Source organism: Esox lucius, chromosome 15 (assembly GCF_011004845.1).
Source record: "Esox lucius isolate fEsoLuc1 chromosome 15, fEsoLuc1.pri, whole genome shotgun sequence".
Taxonomy (NCBI): Eukaryota; Metazoa; Chordata; class Actinopteri; order Esociformes; family Esocidae; genus Esox; species Esox lucius.
Window position 1 is genome coordinate 10,685,810 of NC_047583.1, and position 25,536 is coordinate 10,711,345.

General features: G+C 46.8%; 1 protein-coding gene across 5 annotated transcripts in view; it reads right to left on the bottom strand.

Annotated features, from left to right (window-relative positions):
- Positions 1–25,536, bottom strand: part of LOC105015775 (zinc finger DHHC-type palmitoyltransferase 14) — a 55,902-nt gene that overhangs the window by 2,543 nt on the left and 27,823 nt on the right. For all 5 annotated transcript variants that reach the window (XM_010879174.4, XM_010879173.4, XM_010879172.4 and 2 more), the window contains exons 4-9: positions 16,824–16,973; positions 13,932–14,069; positions 10,117–10,165; positions 8,044–8,146; positions 7,289–7,398; positions 5,646–5,748 (exon numbers count right to left, since the gene is read on the bottom strand). In XM_010879174.4, the coding sequence (XP_010877476.1) occupies positions 5,646–5,748; positions 7,289–7,398; positions 8,044–8,146; positions 10,117–10,165; positions 13,932–14,069; positions 16,824–16,973 (653 nt within the window). The remainder of the gene's footprint in view (positions 1–5,645; positions 5,749–7,288; positions 7,399–8,043; positions 8,147–10,116; positions 10,166–13,931; positions 14,070–16,823; positions 16,974–25,536) is intronic.

The window sequence follows — 25,536 nt, forward strand, 5'->3', positions numbered from 1 at the left end:
AAAGAACAAGCAGAAAGAAGAGAGGTCACCATGAGGATTGAAGTGAAGGAATGTAGAGGAAAGAGGCAAGGACATGTTGTTAGTAACCTTGTTAGAAAGCAACATAAACCAACCATACAAATAAAGTACTCACTGTGTTGCATCTATACATGAACAGCTACGGATTCAGATCTGTGTCTTTGTACACTGAATTAGGGCTGGCCAGTTTGCCCAAATGTTTTTATCTTGAGATATGTTAACAAACAAAATATATGACATTTGTTTAGATGCTTAATAAAATGTTTCTGGAGCACACGCCCACCGACATTTTCATCACTGGAAAGCTTTGATTGGTTGACACATCTTACTCGTCTTACTATGTAAAATGGGATTCTAATGGGGTGGATGTGTTCCCAGCAAAGCTTACTATGGATCGCTAGTTAACTGGAGAGCGTAGAAGTAGAAAGAAACTGGGATTGAGCATGATCAGCTAAATTGAGTGTGATATGACAAGCAGGGAGAGCAAGCCATGGTGGTTGGTGAACAGTTGTCCTGAATGGGACCAACGCTGCAACACAACTTTTAACATGCTAATGTTTATAAAATTGTTACCACAAATGATATGATGTCTAAATGTGTTTGTGTCCATATGATCGATTACATTGGACTAAACTTCGATTATAAAGAGCAAGTTGAAATAAAGGAAGGTGGCACATGTAAGGGACAAATTAGGCATTGTATGTTTAAACTCATTCTAATGAATATGATGTATAGCTGACCTAACCTAAACTGTGTCAATGTAAATCAAACATCTGTGGACTGCATTGAACCAGCAATGCATGGCAGTTAAGTAATACAGCTTGCCAAGTCCTCATGTAATATAGTTATTCCTATCAAAGGTAGATGGTAATGGCAAAGTGCAGAACTGAAGGCAGAGTGCAGAACTGAATATTAGTGTTTTGAAAGACTGTCTTAGATCCAATGTACTAAAGTACTAAAGTGATAAATCAGTCTGTTCCTCACACCTTACTCAGCTGTTTGTTTGGTTAAGAGTGTTTGTTTTAAACTGCATTTGCTTTATCATATCAGTGGGTCTGATTTTTACAGCGGTGGATTGTTTTATATGCATTCAAAGACAAAGTCAACGCCTGGACTCCAACTGTGCTAGCAGCCAGTACAACAGCTAGTGATCCTGAATATGTCCTGTTTCATTGTCATTTATGTTCTGCTAATAGAGGCCGGGCACCAGAAGCAAATCTCACAATGCAGGCTTATAGCCTGTTCTGAAGTAGACGGGCCCAACCAGTAGGGGTCACCTGTAGAGGAACCTGACGCCGGTACAATCTGGAGACTAAGACACTTTCCAGGGCCAATTCAGGAGGCCATATACCCTGGGACCAGAACATTTACAGTGCTGGGGTGGGTGGACACTGGCCCCATCGCTGCAGACATTGCCTGTCTCCTGGGTGGATTGGTCCATCAGTCATACTATGCCTGACCAGACCGACGTTGGAAAGAGACTCTGGCACCCAGTGGAAAAACATTCTACACTGGCTGTATCTTTTGGGCATGTACAGCACCTTCCACTGGGTCAGTGAAGCATTATTGGAAATCCAGCAATCCATGAAGTGGTAGGTTAAAGTAAGCATCTGTTTGAGGGTCTATATTTAGAAATGACAACATTTATACATAATCCCCATATTTAAAGGGCACCAAAATGATTAGGACAATTAGTTTCAGAAGTGTTCTAAATTTGGCCATCATATTAAATCGGTCCAAAAACTCAACATGCAATAGCCAGACTATTATTTCTAAATGGTGAAATAAATAGTTACACATGAAATTAAAGCTAAGAATCTATACTTCTTCAGACCTCTTCATTTCTGCTTGATTTCCAATTCTTTTGGACCATATAGCAAATAGAAAACAAAACTGCTTCACTGTCCCAGTCATTATAGAAGGGCCCTGTAGTAGTTGGTACGGTCCATTTAGAGGTGTTCCGTCCAACATTGATTACTTAAGCCTACTCCATGAGTCAGTGATTCCAGATCAAAAGCTTCTCCTTCACAAAAGCTCACCCATAAGGTCTACAAATCCTTCACCGATCCAGATCTAACAACAAGGGGCCTGCTCAGGCAGAACATTTACAGGGTTTAGCTTTAAACTGCCATTAGGAAAATAAAACAGGGCATTATGTACTAATCAGCTTGGACCTCCTCCTTGGCGGATGAACTGTAAAGGGGGAGTGGTGGGAGACGTGGGCCCACTAGCAGAAGGACTAAGTGTTGACAATGACTTCTACAGAACCCGAAGGCAGTTCATCAGTACATGTAGCAGTTGGATCAACAAAGAGGGAGAACTAGCGTTTCTAAAAGAAGCTGGCTATGTTTTTCTGGACACATTTGAGCATGGCATATCAGGGCTGAACATTGGTCGGTTTATTCTGGACCTAATAAATGGCCGTGGCTTTACATTTCTGATCAACTGAGTTGAAACATTCTTGAGGCCATGTGAAGAGTTAGAAAATAGCCTGTGTCCTAAGGAGACAGTCAGGAGCTTCAAAGTAATGTTCTTGAATGCAGGCAACGATGTAACAAATTGCACAAGGGCAGTCTAAGCAAAAGGCTAGTGTTATTTCTAGCCATGGGCTATACCGTTTTATTTCAGATGTTCAAAAATATGAAGCAGAGAAGAGGGTTACATCACCAGGTCAATCAAGTCAGAGCAGCGGCAAGACTGCGAAGGGAGCAATTTCGCAGCACATTGGAAAGAGAAGTTAGGCTGGGACAAGCTTCAACAAGCCAGGGATCTTCAAATATAAAGACGATTCCGGATATTTATTGAAATTCATATATATTTTTATATATAGCACCAAACAAAAGTTTAGACACATCCGTCCATATATAAAGCCCTACAAAATGATCTCTAGTTGCCATTACTTTGGTTGGGTCAGAGACTGCTGCCCACTGTTTTGCCTGTGTTTAGGTGAAAGAACTAGGGGGAGAACAGCCAGCTAGTTCTGGATGGCTGTCGTTGCTCTGTGGGTTTGTGAGGTGGTGAAGTTAAGCTCTGCTAAGTTCAGCCCTGGTCATAAACATGTCACCAGCTGGGCTACAGGAAGGGCGACCTGCACCACACCAGGGAGAAAGGAAACAGCTAGCCATCCAACCCTGAGCCTTGTCTAAGAGTGAAAAATACCCTGCAGGCCTTCTCTGGATCTGCCTACCTACCCAACAGGCTGGCAGACTGCACCACAATCTAAAATACTTCTCAGGGTTGACTTTAGGCAATTACATGATAATATCTAAATAGTGAATTAGATTAGGGTAGTTCCAAATTGATGAGATCAACACATAAGTCAGTAAGACTCGATTAATCATCCATCTAATGAATAAACAAATCACACAGATGTGGAACAGTTGACAACACAGAGAAAACAGTGGTTTGTGTCTTTATCCCTTAAGCTACACAACTCCAAAAAACTCTTCAAGTAAAAACAACAGTCCATCAAAGTCATATTAAATATCCGCTCTGCTGAGTAAAAATAGCTGACAGCTACCACAGACATGACAAGGGAGAAAACACTGAGAACTAGATAAAGATGTGTGTGTAAGCAACAGAAAGAAAACGAACAGATGTGGATCTGACGCATGCTTTGGTTTTGTCAGAAGGCAAAATCATGCATTCTTAAATTAAATTTGGTACTTAATTGGGTCTTTTTGTTTTAATTCAATCCATCCCAGTAAACATAATTCGCTTTTTTACATACAAGTGGACAATGTGGGAACAGCAGCGTCTCGTTTTAAGCACATTTTCATGCTTCTATTTGACATTGTTAAAAGGCAAGAAGAGGTGAGGAGATATGTTGGAGAGAACCTCATGATGTCCTCTTGTCACCATTAACATGTGACAAGGCTTCTATAGATTAACCTTCCATTGCTTTAGCAAAGGCACAATCGTAATTGGTCCCCAATTCACCTACGTATGCTAACAGTAGATTTTTTTAAAATTGTTTTGTGAAGACATTTTCCAAGTTGTTCACAATAATAGTTGATGGCACTACCAACATTCAAAACAGTACCCAGTGAGAAGTAATTACTGTAGTCTACCAGGAACAACAACGACTGGTAAGAACAGACGGGCTCTATTTCTACAAGTGTTAACGTGATGGAATGTGAAACCTGTCAGCGCAACCAGCTCAAGCTTTTAACAGTCCATTCTACCGGGACGCGGACAACTAACAAGGACTTAGTAGTCTGCGTTATTATAGCAGCCCTGTGAATTCCAGCGAGAAGTGTAGTGATCATTAGAAAAGCAGAAGGTAAAGGCCATTGTGTTTACTAAGGGCCTCGCAACACCATGTCCAGTTGGACGGCATTCTCTTTTTTCAATCCTCTGAAGGACAACGGGTTTCAGTTGACCCTCACAGCTTCTGTCCTTTTGTTCTGAGAGTCCAACACCAATTAGACTGTCCGCTGACAGGGCTTTGTTTAAGTCAGGCTCGATCAACCACACTGCCTTAGAAACCATCTCTCTAGATGAGGGATCCTTCTTAATACCTGTTACTGTGCCCGTCGTGCACGTCCTGCTTTCCACCCATCAAAAGGCTGCACTGCCAAAGCCTTGCAGAGCATGACTGTCATCGTAAGCTTGTGGAAAGCAGGGGAGGGACAGTATTATGTGAACCCCAGCACACAGACACCCTCCCTGGGGTCACCACATCACAGAGATGGGGAGAGAGGGGGAGGATGACGGGGACTGTGACAGCAGGTGAAGCCAAGTCACAATGAACATTATGGGATTGCCTGCCTGCCTGCCACACGCACGTGTGCTGTTGACCCATTTCCCCACTCTAATGCCAGACCACAGAGTATTCATGGGTAAAATCTGCCCACACAATAACTTTCACTTTTCAGAACAATTTACTAACTGGAATCCTTGGCCAGTTGATTTTCTCCAATCTTTGGACCAGATAAACGGATTTGGCTTTCTGGATTAGTTTAGATTGAGAAAAGCTGTCAGGGAAGAGAAAGACAGGAGATCAACAGCCATGTTTGTTAGTTTGCAAGCATGGGATGATGAGGGTTCCAGCTTTATTTATTTATCTATCCAAACAGAACTCTGGTACAGCTTGTTTCCCCAAAGCTCCTCTGGAGAAAGACACTGGGTACCCGAGGAGTGAGAGACCGAAGACGGCTGCTCTGAACCCACCCTGCTCTTGACCCCGTAAAACAAAAACAGAGCCATGGTTTAAAAACAATTACCAACACTGATGATTTCACTAATAGACCAATAACACGCCACAATCCTTCTTGTCATTATAACTCCCCATAGACAGACTGGGCTAGTTAATACATCTAGTTGGCACGACAGACAGTAGGGCTATTGTTAAGGGATGAAATACAGAGCACAACGTAAGACAGCAGTGGGTTAATCGGGCTACGGTGAGATGGCCTGGCACAGCTAGAGCTGCCATACCCAAACCTAAACTCTGAACCAAAGGGCCCCAGGTGAGAGGTTTAAGAACCTATAGATAGGCAGTGTCAAACTTAAGTTTCCAATATTATCTAAATATTTCAGCTTTTGTCTTATTGGCATAATCTTCTTTATCTACCAACCACTGATGTGGAGTATGTGGAGTAGACAATGATTGGAGAATGGCTTACCATATGGCTCTGTGATTGGGTGGAACCATACATAGTAATGCCATTGGTTGGCGGGGTGGGCTGTGAAGTGTCTGATTCGACGAAGCCTCTTCTGTTAATAAGACTGAGGAGAAAGAGAAAAGAAACAGTGTGACTAGATTGGACTCTGAAGAACCAGCCTAGAGGTAGAAAGTAACAGGTTAACACACTGCCCTACACTGTGACAACATTTCAGGACTAGCCTATATTATGTCAATTAAACCAGGAATTGGCTAAAATCTATTTCACTGAAGTACATTCTGCCAAAGCTGAAACACTGCATTTATTTTGCTGTGATTCTGCCAAAACTACACTTAGAACAATGAAATGCTTTGGTTTCCAAGAATAATGGAAAACTAATGTCAAAGTTATACTTACCCAATGAGATTACGCATCATCTTCTGATTTGACTGATTTTTAAAGTGTGAACATGTGTAAGCCTGACCAAAGAGAGACTTAAGTTCCAAGCCAACGGCGTCGGACAACATCCACTCATCCATCCATCACCACAAAATCACCACCCATTTCCATGTTGACATGAAAAGGTGACAGCCCAGCTCTGACAGAATTCACGCAGCGTTTCCAGTGAAAACCCACAGCTGGGAAAGGCCTGAGTGTTCCATGTGTGGGCAAAGTAATCACTATCAATGACTATGTGGACTGTGCGCTCACAGGTGGCCAACAGGATTTTGGCCTGACAGGCGGAAGCGCAAATGTAAACAAGTAAAAAAGCTAAACGGAATATACATGAACGTGTGTAGACGTCACGCACACAACACACACCCACCCACTCACCCACCGCATCACAGCAACCAGAACAAATGAGTAATGTTGTGGGCATTAGTGGCTGTATTGGAACAGTCACACGCTGACAGGCCCCGGGCTACAATACTTCACCCACTCCGCCCTGATCAAAAGTAGTGCACCACACTGAGAACAGGGACCCATTTATGACCCACCCAAGGAGGTGAACAAAAGAGTGTGACACCGCAGAGCAGCCGATGCGTGTTGTCTCGTCAGAGGGCCGGACGGGGCTGTAGAGAGATAAGAGGAGATACAGGCCACCTACACTGGCAGAGTGCTAACCACAGAGACAGCAGGACGTGAGCGGAGGTACGTAGGAGGTGGGGAGTTAGACTGAAGGGGACCACAGGTCTACAGACTCTGTTCCTGGAGGGTGAAAACATAACTGCCTTCCCCTCCTCTTTCTCCTAATCACGGACTGATTCAGCTCTTGATATCAGGTGAGAGTACTTCACAAGTGGGTGGAAACAATGAACGGAAAGCCATCAAGAGCGAAGACCCAGTAACAACAGCCGGTAATATCTAGTATTTCGATGTGCGTGGACTGATATCACTGGGTGGTGACGAAACCTTTTAAAACTGCACAATCAGAGGTCTGAATGAGAGTAGCTCATTCAGTAGAGGATTTCACAGTAGGCCACAGCTCTTTAGTCTAGTGATACCACACTCTGTATGACAGGGTCTGTTTGAGCTTTGAGACAATGCCAGATATAAACAGTGACAGGAAAAACAGTGTTCGCCTAAAATGGCAGATTTCTCATTAAAATGACGAGTGGCGAGTGTGCCGAGGCAATGCAACCACAGACAGGCCTGTCCCTTACCTGGGAGGCAGGGGTCCGCACAGCGCCGCACAACAGTTGGTGAATATGTTTCCATAACTGTAGGGGTTATAGTTGTCTTTTCCTCTTTTAGACGACCACGACCCTTTTATCTGAAACAGACGCATGGTTGCCATAGTTAGAGCCGTAATGGAAGGGTCAAAACGTAATTACAGTAAAGGGGGAAGGATCAATTCTCAATGACTTTTGTCAATCGGGACTTTCAGTTCCTTCGTTGTGTGGAACATCCCAATCAGAAAAGTCTAGTGTTCAGCCATGGAGCCTGGAAATAAATGAGGTCAGAGCTAAGAGATATGGCACTATTCCACTCAACTGTCTGCTGGAGTAAAAAAAAAACACGCTGCCAGCCTGAGTCCGCAAGTATCTATTATATAATCTGGTATGAGACAGGAGAATACTGGGGGTCTAGTATTGTCTATTATATAATCTGATATGAGACAGGAGAATGCTGGGGGTCTAGTATTGTCTATAATATAATCTGGTATGAGACAGGAGAATACTGGGGGTCTAGTATTGTCTATAATATAATCTGGTATGAGACAGGAGAATACTGGGGGTCTAGTATTGTCTATAATATAATCTGGTATGAGACAGGAGAATGCTGGGGGTCTTGAAGAATCCTTCAGGTTACTGTAAATTACACATGAGAACGTCAGCTACTAAAGGGGAATCCATGTGAACATTTACATAACAATACCTTGTGAAGCAATGCGTGCATGTACAATGCGTGTACTCACATCTTCATTAGTCGTCTGGTTGGAACTGATCAGGTATGTGTGGAAGCCAGACAGGCCAACTATGGACCAGACCGAGAAGAAACACACCACCACCTCCAGCACAGTGACACAAGTGGTTAAGGAAATCTGACACTCACACGCTAGATTTCACTATTCTTGTGGCGACCTCAAAGAATATTCTTATCTGCAATCCTTTTTCCCGAACCCTTACGATAACCAGTTATAGAACACATTTATTTTGCCTCCTTTTACTAGGTTTTCAAAGATGTTTAAATCACCACAAGGACAGTAAATGACAGAATGCTGCAGCTCACTAACCGACTGCATGTTCTCTCATCCTGACAGCCAGAGACAACAGAGAAAAAGACACAGCCCTAACTGGGGATGTTTTAACCTGCGCCCGGTCGGGGTCCTCTCTGTCTATGTGACTGTTAACAGCATGGTACCAGTGTGGAGGAGGGACGTCCAAGAGCTGTGCCTTCATTCAGCCTTCCACAGACATACCGAGCTACACAGACGCCTAGCAACATACACTGACACACCCATAAACAGACTAAAAGAAGAGAGAGAACACACTCCCTCCTTGGGAGTCTTCATCCTTTTGGAGGCATGCAAATGTGTTCCCTTCCTTTCTTCACTAAACCGACTGATGAATTTCATTGGAACATTTTCCCACTGGTGGAACAGAGTGAAATGAAAGACCCAAACAGGCAGGGAGAGGAAGATGTGATCATACAGGAGCCCCGTGAGGAACAGGTTACCAGGCTGTTAATGCTCCGTGGAGTGTAGTATGACACTGGTCAGCCGTGTTATCAGACGAGCCTCCTGACCAGAGGGAGCGTCATGCTCCTCGCCTCCCAGAGGGAGCAGCGGGAGCTGTAGCAGGCCGACACACAGATGGATGCCTGCAGGCACTGGGACGTCCAGCAGCCAGCTTACAGATGACCTGACCAGGCTGCTGACAGATGACCTGACCAGGCTGCTGACAGACCATACAGCGTTACATAGTGGTCTGGGCCGTGAGGAGTCTTGCAGCTTACTGATGACCTGACCAGGCTGCTGACAGACCATACAGCGTTACACAGTGGTCTGGGACATGAGGAGCCTGGCAGCTTACTGATGACCTGACCAGGCTGCTGACAGATGACCAGGCAAGGCTGCTGACAGATGACCGGACCAGGCTGCTGACAGATGACCGGACCAGGCTGCTGACAGATGACCAGGCAAGGCTGCTGACAGATGACCAGGCAAGGCTGCTGACAGATGACCGGACCAGGCTGCTGACAGATGACCGGACCAGGCTGCTGACAGATGACCAGGCAAGGCTGCTGACAGATGACCGGACCAGGCTGCTGACAGATGACCGGACCAGGCTGCTGACAGATGACCGGACCAGGCTGCTGACAGATGACCGGACCAGGCTGCTGACAGACTATACAGTGTTACACAGTGGTCTGGGACGTGAGGAGCCTGGAGGAGAGGCTTCAGACATCACCCACACTGTGACACCACAACCGGACGGAAATCAGGAGCAATAAAATAGATCCACATTCAGGATTTACATTCTGCCGTAACGGAAAATACCAGTGTAAATACATTAAAAACAATGTAATAACTACGCTATTAAAAAACCTGCACCAACACCACTGATAAGATCTCTGTAGTGTACACAGACTGGCAGCTGGCTTAATCCAGTCCCTGTGTCAAGAGTGACCACAGTATCAACAACAGGGACAGCTACCACCTCCCTCCTCATGATGTCCACCTCAGGCAGCTGTCAAGCCCTGGTGACACGACAACATGTCAACCTCTGCTGTTTACAGAGCAGAGTTGAGGAACAGAACAGGGTACAGCATAGAAGAGGCAGGAATCAGTAGTAGAAGGGAAGAGAGGTTCAGGCAGGGATAGGGGTTTGATTACAATGGAGGACCAGTGTGAGAAAGCGTAAAAAAAAAAAAACATACACCCAATACATTCAGTTGCTGTGGAAAAGACAATCTGCTAAATGCCTTCAATGTAAACGAGAGAAGAAACGGCCAACTTGCATCTAGAAGACATTGTGAGAAAGGATATCTGGCAGGACTGTTTTTGAGTGCGCTGAGGAAGCCTTCTTGATGAGATCCTGCAGAGAAAAACGGCAAAGAGTTAAATAAACCTTCTAAAGATTAGATATTTTTTTTTTAACAGTTATGCATTTGTTGGACAGGAAAGTAGGAAAATACAGAGCAGAGAATATTTGCTGAAAGAGCAGCAGGCCAGACTCAAACCCCTGCTGCAGCAGTACATGTGCACTGGAGGCAGCGGGCCCCACCGCGGGACCACCCACAGGCCTCACCGCGGGACCACCCAGAGGGACCACCCACAGGCCCCACCGCAGGACCACCCACAGGCCCCACCGCGGGACCGCCCACAGGCTCCACCGCGGGACCACCCACAGGCCTCACCGCGGGACCACCCAGAGGGACCACCCACAGGCCCCACCGCAGGACCACCCACAGGCCCCACCGCGGGACCACCCACAGGCCACAGTTCACCTTCCTAAAGCACAGGTGTCAAACAGATTCCATGGAGGGCCCAGTGAACACTGTTTTTTGGTTTTTCCTTTAAATTGGTTCCCAGTTCAGACATAAACAACCAGGTGAGGGTAGAATCTAACCAATCATTGTCCCAATTAATCAATCAGGTACAAGGTGAGAGCAAAAACCTCCAGACACCCGGCCCTCCGTGGACCCGGTTCAACACTTAGAGTAAAAAGTCAACGACAACACAAAAGATCTCAGCCTGTACAGTTGCATAGTAGTCTGTCAGCTGATAGAGGCCAACGGGCCCAGGCTGAAAACATACCAGGATCAAGGTAGAACAACCTCTAAAATATAACAATCTGACATGAAGCTATGGCGCGAGAGCCTCAGAAAGTACAGTGAAGTGTTTTGACCAATGGACTGGGTTTACGTGTGCTGAGAGCAGCAGAAATGCCTCTGCCTACAAATGGTACCTAACAGAGTGATAAGGGCTACAGCTCTCCTATAAGCAATACCGCAGGCTGCAGCAGATATACCCCATAAACACTTAGGAGGGTCTCTATTCAAACCAAATGGTGCAGGCCCCACTGGATATCATACCCCATAAACACCACTCAAACCAAATGGGCCCCATCAGCAGGTTCATACTGACACTGAGCAAGACAGAGAGTATCCACTTGAATTGCAATTAAATTCTAAGCGCCATATGGAAAAGGACAGAGAGGGGTAGGAGACAGAGAGCACAACCCAGTATGACTGTCTAACGGACTGTGGTCACCAGGGTCGTATGAATCCGTGTTGCTCCACACATGCACGGCAGTGACAGGTATATAAACACAACATGAACTATAGCGTCCCAGGAATGGTCCATATGCACAATGAATGCTTGTGTTGCACAGAAATCTGTTACATCCCTGGTAGTGAGCAGTTCTCCTTGGACAAGGTAACTAAAGCTATAATTAGGATAGCTATACTGACAGCTATAGTACTTAGAGATAGAGTAAGGTAGATCTAGTGACAGCTGTAATTAGTGATAGAGTAAGGTAGATCTAGTGACAGTTGTAATTCGTGATGGAGTAAGGTAGATCTACTGATAGCTGTAAATAATTAGTGATAGAGTAAGGTAGATCTAAAGACAGCTGTAATTAGTGATACAGTAAAGTAGATCTACTGACAGCTGTCATTAGTGATACAGTAAGGTAGATCTACGGACAGCTGTAGTCTTAAAAGTATCCCTAATGTGAAGAACAAAACTATTAAAATGTTTTTATCAGACAGGTCTGGTGTAGCATTAGGCAGCTAGCATGCAGCTAACATTACCACAACTGACTGAACTAGGAGCCAGATGGCCTAAAGGATGAATAAATATGAAGCATCCGGCTATTTCCACTCCCCATTGGGAGAGGAAGCCCAGTGGTCAGGAACAGGGAGTGTATGGAGCAACATGGAACTTGGCCGATATTCTACCGACATTTCATCAATGAGAACCTCTGATCTAAACACAGCCTTCTGTTTCTGAGAGTGGAACAGCATGCACTAAGTGTTTTGAACTGTAGTCAAAGCTTCTGAAAATGGCAAGTGCACATTATGTTAGAGCACTCTCACTTCACAGAGCAGGGGTTGTAGTAAAGTTTTTACTACAACATGCCAATAAGGTTTTGCTAGCGTATGCTTGGCTTTGCCCACCTCCACCTTAACTTCTACACACTCTTGTACTTCACTAGCTTCCCATTTAGAGTTAGTTAGAAAACAGTTAGCTGATTTGAGGACACTAGCAAAGAGATAACATCACATTCATTGTCTGACCGGTACTGAGAAACTGAAATATTTTATTGAAGTCACTAAATAAGGAATGTGAAAAGCAGGGTAGTGACAGACAGTGCCTACCCAGATGGAGGTCCAACTATTTGGAATAAGACACACACGCACACACTTTGTACAGCTACCCTCATGGGGACCAGAAAATTGAAATTGCATGCTCCCTTGCCCTAATCTTAACCCTAAACATAACCCTTACCCTAACCTACCCCTAACCTTAACCTCAAAGTAACATTCATGCCTAAACTTTACCTAGATGTAATGCCTAACCTTAACCCTAAACTTAACCAACAACACCTGGACCTTAAAGAAACCCCAACTCTAACTATAAAATCTATTGTAAGCTTGACCCTAAACCTAATCCCTGAGCCGGAAATTGACTTTTGCCTCATGGGGACCGGCAAAAGGTCCCAATGAGTCAAACATTTTCTGATTTCACTATACTCATTGGGACATTTGGTCCCCATGAGTTCAGTAAGACCTAACACACACGCACACAACTATCTTTTAAAAAAACGATACAAAACCTTTTTCAAAAAGCCCCAACCACAAACTCAATACTTCACAGGCAAAAGGGGGATGCACATAGGAAGGTCAAGTGCAGCCGGCATACCAGCCCCACTGCACAGAGACCAGGCTTAGCAGAAGTCCACTATATACTGATACTGGGGGGCTAAGGAGCCAGAACACTGCTGCGCCTCAAAACGCCCCCTGACAGTCTGCTGGCTGCTCTGACACAACATCCAGGTCAGAGCTGTGACAGTGGGCCTTCTGCTCTGACACCACCACCAGGTCAGAGCTGTGACGGTGGGCCTTCTGCTCTGACACCACCACCAGGTCCGAGTTGTGACGGTGGTCCTACTGCTCTGACACAACCACGAGGTCAGAGCTGTGACGGTGGGCCTTCTGCTTTGACACCACTACCAGGTCAGAGCTGTGACGGTGGGCCTTCTGCTCTGACACGACTACCAGGTCAGAGCTGTGACTGGGTGTATTCTGCTCTGACACCACCACCAGGTCAGAGCTGTGACTGGGTGTATTCTGCTCTGACACCACCACCAGGTCAGAGCTGTGACTGGGTGTATTCTGCTCTGACACCACCACCAGGTCAGAGCTGTGACTGGGTGTATTCTGCTCTGACACCACCACCAGGTCAGAGCTGTGACTGGGTGTATTCTGCTCTGACACCACCACCAGGTCAGAGCTGTGACTGGGTGTATTCTGCTCTGACACCACCACCAGGTCAGAGCTGTGACTGGGTGTATTCTGCTCTGACACCACCACCAGGTCAGAGCTGTGACTGGGTGTATTCTGCTCTGACACCACCACCAGGTCAGAGCTGTGACTGGGTGTATTCTGCTCTGACACCACCACCAGGTCAGAGCTTGTGACTGGGTGTATTCTGCTCTGACACCACCACCAGGTCAGAGCTGTGACTGGGTGTATTCTGCTCTGACACCACCACCAGGTCAGAGCTGTGACTGGGTGTATTCTGCTCTGACACCACCACCAGGTCAGAGCTGTGACAGTGGGCCTTCTACTACTTACGCAAGATGACATGTGTGATGACGAAGGCGAAGATGAAGATTGTGAGGAAGGAGAGGGAGAGGATGAAGAGGTAGAAGAAACGGTAGTTCCTCTTCCCCACACAGTTCCCCACCCAGGGACAGTGGTGGTCAAAACGATCTGCAGAGACAAGGATTCAACACATCACATTCCGACACAGGTTCAGTACATTACATACACACTAACACACCGCAATGATGCTTGGAGATATACACAGTGAGAAAGAGAGTGAGAATAACACAGAAAGAGAGAGAAAGATATACAGAGAGAAAGCATTTTGCTGGAATATGAACATAGAGCATCTGGGAGCTTTGAGGCCCTGCCAACCTGCATGGGCAGGAAGCTGGCTGCAGACACAAAGGCAGGTGAAAACAGCAGTACATTTCATGCAGCTCCAAAACACTGCATAGAACCAACACCCAGTTCACGGAGGCCACCTTGATGCCACATTACAGGTTGTTATTTTAAGATCAGGTGGGTGACAAGCACGCACACGCGCACACACACACACACACACAAACATGCGCGCACACGCACGCACGCACACTGGCCTGCCATATCCGTGCCGTGACCTGAACCTCCCCGGAAGACCACGCAGTGGGCCGGGATTAAAATCAATGGGATCTCACATTACTCTACAGGAAGTAAGTGGGCTTGGGATGAGTAGCTCCTACTCTTGGAACACACTGCCCTATTCAAACAGGAGCTACCACGCGAGGCTGAGAGCACACAGAGCAGAGTCGTCCGGGAGTGACACGCCAATGAGGAAAAGACTCAACGGGAGAAACAACATGTAGGGCAGACTTCAAATATTATGCTGTGTAGATGTATGCGTGTGATTAAACGGCAGAATCCAGACTTCGAGGTCTATCGTCATGATTCAGTCGGATGCCTAGTCAGGCATCCTGAATACAATGTAATGAAAGGCTGGGGCATTTCAGAGCTTAGCTTAAAAACTCTCAAAAAAAACATGAAACGGCTTTGGGACATGTGCCATTTAAATCTCCATGCTCAGAGCTGTGTCAAGACGATCAAGAATTTGCATGCTGTATCAGGGAACTGAGAGAAGAGCTTATGGAAGAGACAAGTAAAGCAGAAAATGTTATGAGAGGGTACTGGGGGATGGGACAATGAGGAGTGGGGGAGAGTAGTTTCCAAGGCCTTTCAAAATGCCATGTGCTCTAAGTAGAAGGTTGAGAAGAACCCTGTCACCAAATATCAGACAGGCCAGACAGACCCAGAGAAATTGAGTCAGAGAGAGACATGAAATGGAGAGTCCGAGCGGAATGGCTCATTGCTTGCATGTTTCCTGCCACAAACAGAACAACAGAAGGAGGGATTGGATATGTAAGAAGATAGGATAGAGAATGACTCCAAGCAGGCGGGTAGAGGAAAACGGACAGAGAGATTCCAAAGTACATGGATGGAGGAGCTTGGACAGAGATAGACTCCACAGGAGGGGGGGGGAGGTTGGATAGAGAGACTCCACAGGAGGGGGGTGGAGGAGGTTGGATAGAGAGACTCCACAGGAGGGGGGTGGAGGAGGTTGGATAGAGAGACTCCACAGGAGGGGGGTGGAGGAGGTTGGATAGAGAGACTCCACAGGAGGGGGGTGGAGGAGGTTGGATAGAGAGACTCCACAGGAGGGGGGTGGAGGAGGTTGGATAGAGAGACTCCACAGGAGGGGGTTGGAGGAGGTTGGATAGAGAGACTCCACAGGAGGGGGGTGGAGGAGGTTGGATAGAGAGACTCCACAGGAGGGGGGTGGAGGAGGTTGGATAGAGAGACTCCCCAGGAGGGGGGTGGAGGAGGTTGGATAGAGAGACTCCACAGGAGGGGGGTGGAGGAGGTTGGATAGAGAGACTCCACAGGAGGGGGGTGGAGGAGGTTGGATAGAGAGACTCCACAGGAGGGGGGTGGAGGAGGTTGGATAGAGAGACTCCACAGGAGGGGTTGGAGGAGGTTGGATAGAGAGACTCCACAGGAGGGGGGTGGAGGAGGTTGGATAGAGAGACTCCACAGGAGGGGGGTGGAGGAGGTTGGATAGAGAGACTCCACAGGAGGGGGGTGGAGGAGGTTGGATAGAGAGACTCCACAGGAGGGGGGTGGAGGAGGTTGGATAGAGAGACTCCACAGGAGGGGTTGGAGGAGGTTGGATAGAGAGACTCCACAGGAGGGGGGTGGAGGAGGTTGGATAGAGAGACTCCACAGGAGGGGTTGGAGGAGGTTGGATAGAGAGACTCCACAGGAGGGGTTGGAGGAGGTTGGATAGAGAGACTCCACAGGAGGGGGGTGGAGGAGGTTGGATAGAGAGACTCCACAGGAGGGGGTTGGAGGAGGTTGGATAGAGAGACTCCACAGGAGGGGGTTGGAGGAGGTTGGATAGAGAGACTCCACAGGAGGGGGGTGGAGGAGGTTGGATAGAGAGACTCCACAGGAGGGGGGTGGAGGAGGTTGGATAGAGAGACTCCACAGGAGGGGGTTGGAGGAGGTTGGATAGAGAGACTCCACAGGAGGGGGGTGGAGGAGGTTGGATAGAGAGACTCCACAGGAGGGGTTGGAGGAGGTTGGATAGAGAGACTCCACAGGAGGGGGGTGGAGGAGGTTGGATAGAGAGACTCCACAGGAGGGGTTGGAGGAGGTTGGATAGAGACAGCTGGGGGCAGAAATAGTGAAAGCTGCAGAAAGGAGTAGAGAAAACTGTTGGTGGACCAATTGTCACTCCCATGAGTTTTCTGAACGCTTGGCTTCAGACCACATGTGCAGAAACACACAACGCAGAAAACCCAGACATGTAGAAATAGTCGAGGCAGATGTAGGTAAACGGTTGCAAACACACCCACACACATACACGCAGAAACAAACGGTCCTCACCAACGCAGTTGTCACAAAGGCTGCAGTGAGAGGCACGGGGTGGTCTGAAGATCTTACAGGTGAAGCAGTACTTGAGCTTGACCGTCTGCCCATTGATGACCACCTCTTTGGTCCTGGGGGGAGGCCGGTACCCCGAACTGGAGCAGTTGGCTACGTTTGGCAGGGAGGAGAAGGGGGCATCATTAACAGAACATCAATTGGCAATTACATTTTGACAGAGACAATACACTGCCATCCTAGCTGGTCTCATTGGCTGTAACACCACTGGAGAGTTGAGGCTAGCAAATCATGTACAGTGGAGGATGACGGGGGGTAAATGCCAAACAATACTGTCTACGTATAAATACCGGACGGTTTGAATCATGAATGCCGATTGGCTGACAGCCTTGGTATGTGACCTTTCCTAACTGCATGGGAACCGGTTGATAAAACAATAATGCATCTCGGGAGTTTGTGGTAAATGACCAAAATACCACGGCTAAGCGACGTGTCCTCTTCAATGTCTCGTCCCTGAGAACATCTCTTAGCCGTGCTCTATTGGCCAAAAAACACAAGGTCTTGTGACGTATTGCTTGAATGCCTCTACAAAGGAACCAAAATCTAATCAAAATGGAACAGTAACACTAAGTTATCCATCGATGTTAGTATTGTATTGGACGTGAGAAAAGCAGAAGTGATAAGCCTTTTATAATGCTGGTTCATAACTGGTCTGGCTCTGACAGCAGACAGAGAATCGGCCAGGGTTCAAGTATTCAGCACCTGTTCCCCTGACTTCACACCGGGACGTCTATTCTGAGCTGCTCCGGGTAACATGGCCTTCACTCCGCACACGGCTCATAGATCTAGATGTTATAATGGCTTTGCAGCAGGTTGCTGAACGGCATGCTATATTCATAATGTAGAACAGTAACATTCTAATTTAATGGGCACAACACAGAAAGCCGACATATCGTTTGGCTTTCTACACTGGCTGATAACATCCTAAGGAACTCCCTGTCACGCTGTGTTCAGATCAGCGTCTAACGACTATATGAAAACATGTCCATAAACTCAGTTCAAGGCCATTAAAGCCCCGTCTAAAATGTAAAGCAACGAAGCGTAATGACAAAATCCCATCTAGCATCACAAACATTAAACAGCTCCCTGGTCCTTTATGACGAGCCCTTCAAGCGCAACCCTACCATGTGTGATTAACAACTAATGAACAGTTCATGGACTGACTGGGCACGGTGCCCAGAATACTGACACTGCCTCTCAAACACGCTAACCACTCCTTTGAGTCAGTCTGACTGCCTGCCTCAACAATGAAGCACTGTTCACTTACCTCTATTAACGTACCGCAACCTGAGAAAATCCCAGACACACCGTGAGACCTACAGCCTTTCAAAGTCTTCCAAAGACACTTTCATTGACTACGAAAGAAAAACACACCACCTCACTCTCTCACCGCTGACCTACAGACACAACCAGGCCAATACGGGAAACTCTGAATGTCTGGATCGCAGCATTAAAGAGCCAGTGGGGAGAATGGGACCGGGGACCATGTCCACCGTGCTGATCAGTGATCAGTTTAGTCTTTCAGCTGTTGATGAATAATTGACCAGCACTCCTGCTGAGCTGCTCCGGGGACAAGGCCCAGGACACCTGCCTCCTCAGGCACTGCAGAGACAGATTCACTGACAGTAGGTAAACAAGTGAAGACTTCAACCTCTTAAATAAGCCCAGTCAATGAAGTGCTCCCCCCTTATCCCTCCCTCTCCTGTAAGCCACAACTTCTAGTTTATGGTCAAACAGGCACCTCCAGGGGGCATACAATTAGCTTTTTCTGCTGACTATTACAGAGTGTGAGTCCAGCCAAAACCTTCCTCATTTCAGTTTGGATCTAGAAGGAGGATGGGGGTGGAGGGCAGTAGTGGTTCAGGAACTTAACCGGCAGACAGAAAGGCCAAGGGGGCACTGGAAGGAGGATTCAATGTCAGCCAAGGGGTTCAGCAGCCCGGGCCATCCCGACAGGGGTATGAAAAGCATGGAATGGCTAACGTGCAGCGATAGGGAGGGGATAGGGACAGGATGTCAACACATTAACAAAAAAAACATGACCTGAGGGACTGACGGAGCCAATACTGCGGACAGAACAATCTGGATTTTAAAGGGCTACGTGTACGAGTGGCGGCGTGTGAGCGTGGGCAGGTGTCTGTATGTGCAGCAGTATGCAGACCAGAATGCACCGTTCTTTCCTCAGTGGGCTCCACAGCACATCCAGCTACATCCCTGTCACCATGGCAACCCCTGTAAAACTGTCAGTCTGGATACGTTTGTCAATCTGACATCCGTTTTAAATCCTCACACTGGACTGCTTCTCCATCTGTATGCTGAATGTCTGCTATGGACGGGCCTTTTTAATTCAGCGGAGACGACGATGGGGAGCCTGGTTGCTGGTTGCTATTGAGCAGCATTTTCAAAATGGAAAGACAGACGGGCAGGCGGGAGAGGCAGGCGGGCAGACTGGACAGGGTCGGTTCCTGGACATCTGCATGATGAGCTGTAATCAGGCCGATGGTTCCCACAGGGAGACCAGGAGAACACAGCCAGACAGCCTTTGCACTGAGTAACTCCCCCTGCCTCTCAGACACAGCCAGACAGCCTTTGCACTGAGTAACTCCCCCTGCCTCTCAGACACAGCCAGGCAGCCTTTCCCTGAGTAACTCCCCCTGCTCTCAGACACAGCCAGACAGCCTTTCCCTGAGTAACTCCCCCTGCCTCTAAGACACAGCCAGACAGCCTTTCCCTGAGTAACTCCCCCTCCCTCTAAGAAACAGCCAGGCAGCCTTTCACTGAGTAACTCCCCCTGCCTCTAAGAAACAGCCAGGCAGCCTTTCACTGAGTAACTCCCCCTGCCTCTAAGAAACAGCCAGGCAGCCTTTCCATGAGTAACTCCCCCTGCCTCTCAGACACAGCCAGAAAGCCTTTCCCTGAGTAACTCCCCCTGCCTCTCAGACAGAGCCAGAGGCCCTCTGTACAATGTGTCCCCAACATGCTGAGGCATTCAGCAGGCAGGGGACCAGCAGTAATAGCAGAGGCCAGCCGAGGCCACTAATTGCTTGTGAACTTCTGGTGTCCCTTCTCTCTTTGTCTGGTCCATACTGGATTGGTAAATTCAAATGGAGGCAATTACTGTCCCTGCAGCAGCTCTATTCATGTGCTGTGTGGCTCCAGCTGAAAGGCCTCATCAGAGTCCTTTTATTTGCCTGTCACATGGACCAATCATAATCCTCAGGACAAGCCAACAAATGACCTGAGACTGGAGAGACATAAGACCATCTCCCAGAGACAAACAAAATACACATTAAATGTAAAAATCAGTTGAGTGTGGGTATCAGTCGTCAGTGTGTGTTTCCGTTCAAAGTGTGTGAGTATTCTGGTTATGTAACTCCTATCCTGGCGGTTGAGTTGTCCACGGGCACATACAGTGTTAGTCGAAGGACACTTCTCTTCAGTGGGCTTTACTAACGGTGATAACACACACAAAAATGTTACAGCGTACATATTGGTTCTGACAATATATAACATTTGACCATCACACCTTATTCTGTGTGCGTGTATATCATAAAATAACATCCAACTGTTGTTGTAATAATTGATAAGAAAGGCTTTTAGAGATAAGGGTAAAGAACTACAATTAAACTACATTCAAGAGAATTCAGAATATTTTTACAGTATATTTTTTTGTCAGCTGTTGCCTGTACACCAGAGCATCCCATAATAGTCCATATGGCCCTGCAGATGTGCAGAAATACATGCGAGGGCTTAGGCTTACCCCTACAGCAACACTGGAAACCGCTGTGCCAATCTGAGCCAGCCTTAACTGGATATCATTTCACCAGCCCATCTACATGGCTTGTCAACCCTGACTGATGGATCTGATCTACTTCAGCATAATAATAAATGAATGCAGTAGCCAGGCAACCCACATGCTCCTGACCTGACATCAACAGACATTTCTTACTAAATGATGACGGGTACATAATGCACAAAGGACGTGCCTTGGCCTGGGGACGTTTTTCACAAATACATCATTCAAATTAATTTACCATTGTTGTCGGTTGAACACCATCATATATTTAAAGGGGACATATGCAAAATGGTTACTGGATTTCAAGCAATAAATATAAACAGAAACTACCAGAAGACAATGGCAGTTAATGTTTTACGCTAATGTTTCAAATATTTCTTTCCAAAGAATTGTGGTGAATGCCTGAGATACTGCCCATTGAAATGTTCTCACCGGTCCATCTATCAGTTTGCATTGACTTATAATCTCCACATACTCTCTTTAGACACTCACAGCCTTATCCTTCCCAGTTAAACCCCCCTGGACTAGCTAATGCTATTCCGGTCTCGTTCAGTAAGGGAAAACCAGGAGGAGACAAATCATGTTATTGTTTCAAAGCAGTCTTGTAAACATTAGAGGTAGGATTGTACAGAGCCCCTTTAAAAAGATTCCAACATGGAAGGTTAAATAACAAGGTGTTTTGGAACAACTCAAACGTTCCTAAAGTGGAAAAACAGCTTGGTAAAAGAAGGCTAAGTTGTTGGGCAAAATATACTTTTCCCAATTATCACTGTCTCAGAACAACAGACTTTTCCGTTCGCAGATCTTCTGCTCCCGGCTGACTAAGATGAAAACATCCTGATATTCCATTCCACGCTGTCTCGCTTAGTAAGTTACTAATTCAGTCCATTCCTTGGAACTGGTTTTGATTGGTCCCCATAGAATGTTATCATACTAAATCAGAACATGAGGAGTAAGGCACAGAGTAAAGCCCAGTGACACAATCATAACTAGGGGTACCAGAAATTGTACCATTCCATTATTCCCTGTATAAACAGGGCCATTATACTTAGACACTTCTCTTATATTCTCTCAAGGAATTTTGCTGTCTCTTAATGACACCTACCCATGAGGCCTCTTTCGCTCCTTTACCTGTAACCATCATCTTCAACCACTGAGCACCGACCGACGCCAATGGACGTTCAGTTAAGTAATTCACCATGTGAGTCCAAATCTAAACTAATCAATGTAGTCTATGTTTCACCAGACTGGACAATACATTAGAATACAGCAGGGCAGAGTATATAGAATAGTAGGATAATATAATACCAAAACATGCAATGGGTCATTTTGCATTTTAAATACCTATGTATTATTTATTTTGTATTTGATTGGATGCTATCCCCTGATATTCCCTCTTTAATCCCTCCCCAATTCAACACAATAGTCCATTCCCATGATTCCCACACCTCTCACTCTCTCCATAACCCTGGTCTCCCTGAGCAAGTTTGTCTCTCCCTTTCTCTATGGGGGAGTTAATAACCATCTCTGAATGCCAGAAAGAAAGAGAAATTGTTTTAATGGAGCGTGGGGGGAAAGAGCTTCACAAAAGGACCTATACCAACTACATCAAGTGGAGGGTTTTAGAGCCCACTGTAAGCTTCCTCTCCAGATTGAATGATGGGGCGATCTGGGTAAATGTGAAGGGGGTAGAGGGTCACTTGGTACTGTGGACACGGGAATACAAACCCATGGCAGCTACCGGTCAGTCTACCTGGCTGGACCTGTGTCCACAATTCCTCTAAGAGCACCAGTGCCAATCTTGGAAGGGGTTCCTGTCAAAATGATCTGGCAAACATTTCCCCGGAAAGCAAAAGTGATCCCTACTAATCGGAGGGATCTATGAAAACAGGGTGGGTGATGTCGGCATGCTGCTCGCACCGCTACTTGGCCTTGGGGAGGAATAACATCAGTCTTAGTGAGAGGAGGGCAGGTGTGTCAGGTTACCAGCTCTGCCATGCTGGGAATAAACCCAGCCAAGAGATCAAACTCAGTGACATAAACTCACATTTTGATGAGTATATAGTTTCACCTTGTGTTGTTTTCTACTGGGTAACCACCAGCAGTATTCCATGTCCTACTGTAACTAGAATACTAACGGCAGATCTATAGAAGTATTGTGGACTGAAGTGTAAAATAACATGGCTGAGGAGAAATTGTTTTGGGGCCCAGAGGCGAGACAGGCAGAGGCAGACAGACGATGACCCTGGATCCAATGCTGCCTCTCCTCAGTCAGTCAGTGTGGGAGCAGGAGAATGCTGTGTGGGAGGAAGAAGAAAAGATGGATAGAAGAGTGGGAGGATAGAGGCCGCTGGAGGAGAAAGCTGAGAAATATAAGGCTCTCCTGCTGATGCCTTTATCGCCCACAACACACACGCGCACGCACGCAGGCAGGCACAGACTTAAAATTGGATTGTTCCAGCTTCCGAGTAGTCATTGAGGGAAATCCTATAAATAACCTAGAATATGAGTGGCTGCAGACCCCAAAAACACACATCCCTGCATCCTCATCCCATTCCTCCCCATCACAAAACATCCATGTCCTCCATCTACTAGGAGAGGAACAGGAGTTTAGTTTAGCCACCGGATTCGTAAACATTTACTGGCCAGCCTCCGTCCCTGACAGCCTCCGTCCCTGACAGCCTCCGTCCCTGACAGCCTCCGTCCCTGACAGCCTCCGTCCCTGGCACGCAAGCTGATGTGAGCGGAAGGGGAAAGACATCTACTGCCCTGTTTCACTAATGCCTTGCTGGGAGCCTTTGGAGTTGGCATGCCCAGGCCAGGAGGACGCCAGCCTCTCGGTCTCTGTGGTGCTACCACTTCTGCCCAGGGCCGGCACTGGCCAGCACAGGCAGGCAGGCAGATTAGTGGAAAGACCAGCTGCCACGACCACAGTGGTGATCAATATATGATAAATGCTCTTCCTCAATACACACAGAGAGCACGCACAGGACAGAGACAGGACGGGCCCATTGATTTACACAGCCGGCTACAGCCACTCGGTCCAGGTGATATGGGAGTCAGAGAGACAGAGGGAAAGAGGGAGAAAATTCGAGAAAAATAGGTGGAGAAAGAGGTGGGGATGAGAGAAAGGAAATAGAAAGTGAGAAAGGAAGGGTAAAGTCCCCTCTGCGGTTGCCATGCTGATAGGGACAGCGGGGGGAAATCTGTACAACACAAGACAGGAAAAGAAAACACAGAGGACAGAGTAAACCACTGCTTCCTGTAACTGGACACACTGCAGCCCTGACACAGGACAGTGTTGAAGACCTATTGTCCTGTAGGTTAAATACAGATCAATACAACACGTGAACTAGAGCCATGTACCACTTTGAATAGACCACAACTACAATTATCATCATTAACTCTCAATTATTTTAGCCCTGTATCCATGGACACGACCAAGACCTTTGTGGATCCCGTGAGCAGCCATAATCTCACCTCAGGTGGCATCACTCCTCCAAAGGGCTCAGACAATCAGAGCTATACTAGGTAATGAAGTAGAGGCAGGTGCCCGTTGTAGGGGAAATTAAGTTGCCGATACTGAGAATCCTTCATTTTTATCCCTGAAATGCATTTGTATTTGCTCTGTTTAAACGTGATTGGTTAGCCAGAAAGCTGGCGCCTGAGCCGAACCCCTCTGCCTCCCCTAGGAGCTCAGACCCCAGATGTCCTTTCACTTCATTTTCATCACACTTGTCCCTTTGGAATCAGCTTTTCAGTTTCATACATCTATAAAAGTAATGACACGTTCCTAATCAAGTCATCAGAATGTACCTCTGTCTGTCCATTATCCTTGAAAGAACAATGTGTCCTATATAGTGGTTTTATTGATTGCTGTCATTAACATGACATGAAGTCAGCCCTCTAGTTAAGTGGAACAGTATCAACATGACACGCTGAATGGGCAAGAGCTATTTTTAGCCTAAGCACAAAGAATAGAGACCCACCTAGTATCATCAACGGCTGCTATGGGCTGCTTATACACAGGCAGCACAACTATGAAGTCGTCTTCCACTTACTGGCCCTTCGACCAACAGGTGTTTTTTTCACATCATGTAATCTTGTTTTAGACCTGACCTAAAATCGCTCACAATGCAGCCTAAGACAGTTAATAAGAGAAAAAAAAAAAGGAAACTCACTCCAAGGCCCAGTCCGTCCGTGGCGACAAACGAAGCAACATTAATAATTATGCTTCCCAATACTTTCTTACTGTCCCGCCCCAAACCAGCCCTAGTCCTCGGAACTCACAGCCCGTCACGGGCAACAACATTACTATAACAAAGTGAAAACCAGACGTAAAACAACCGGTGAAGAGACAGCTGTTCACAAACATATCCAAAATATGAGCAACAACAGTAACGGGTCAGGGCACGACACTGCTATCTAGTTGCTTCATAGGCTGGCGGTAAAGAGCCAGGGCATAGCTATGGAATGCAGGCCAAAAAAATGAAAAGGCAAACAGGGTTGTCATGGTGGCATTTTCAGACTGACTGCCAGACATGGTATTTTCCCAGGATATCAACCCAGGCGAGGAAGGAGGGAGCTGGGGACATGCAGCTGAGATGCCAGGGAGTATTTAGTCACAGTCACAACCATGTAAACAAGGACAGTTAAAACCCATCATCAGGTTTAGAGTCACACCTTTGCTCAGTAAAAGGAACCGCCTCTTTCATAGGCAGAGTGAGTTTAGGAAGGCTGCTAATCTAATGACGTGGCGAACACACCACGTCATGGCAACAACGCAAAGGCACATGGTCTCCTGGTGGGGGGAGGGATGTTTTACTAACAAGAACCTCGGACTACAGACCAGGTCAGTCA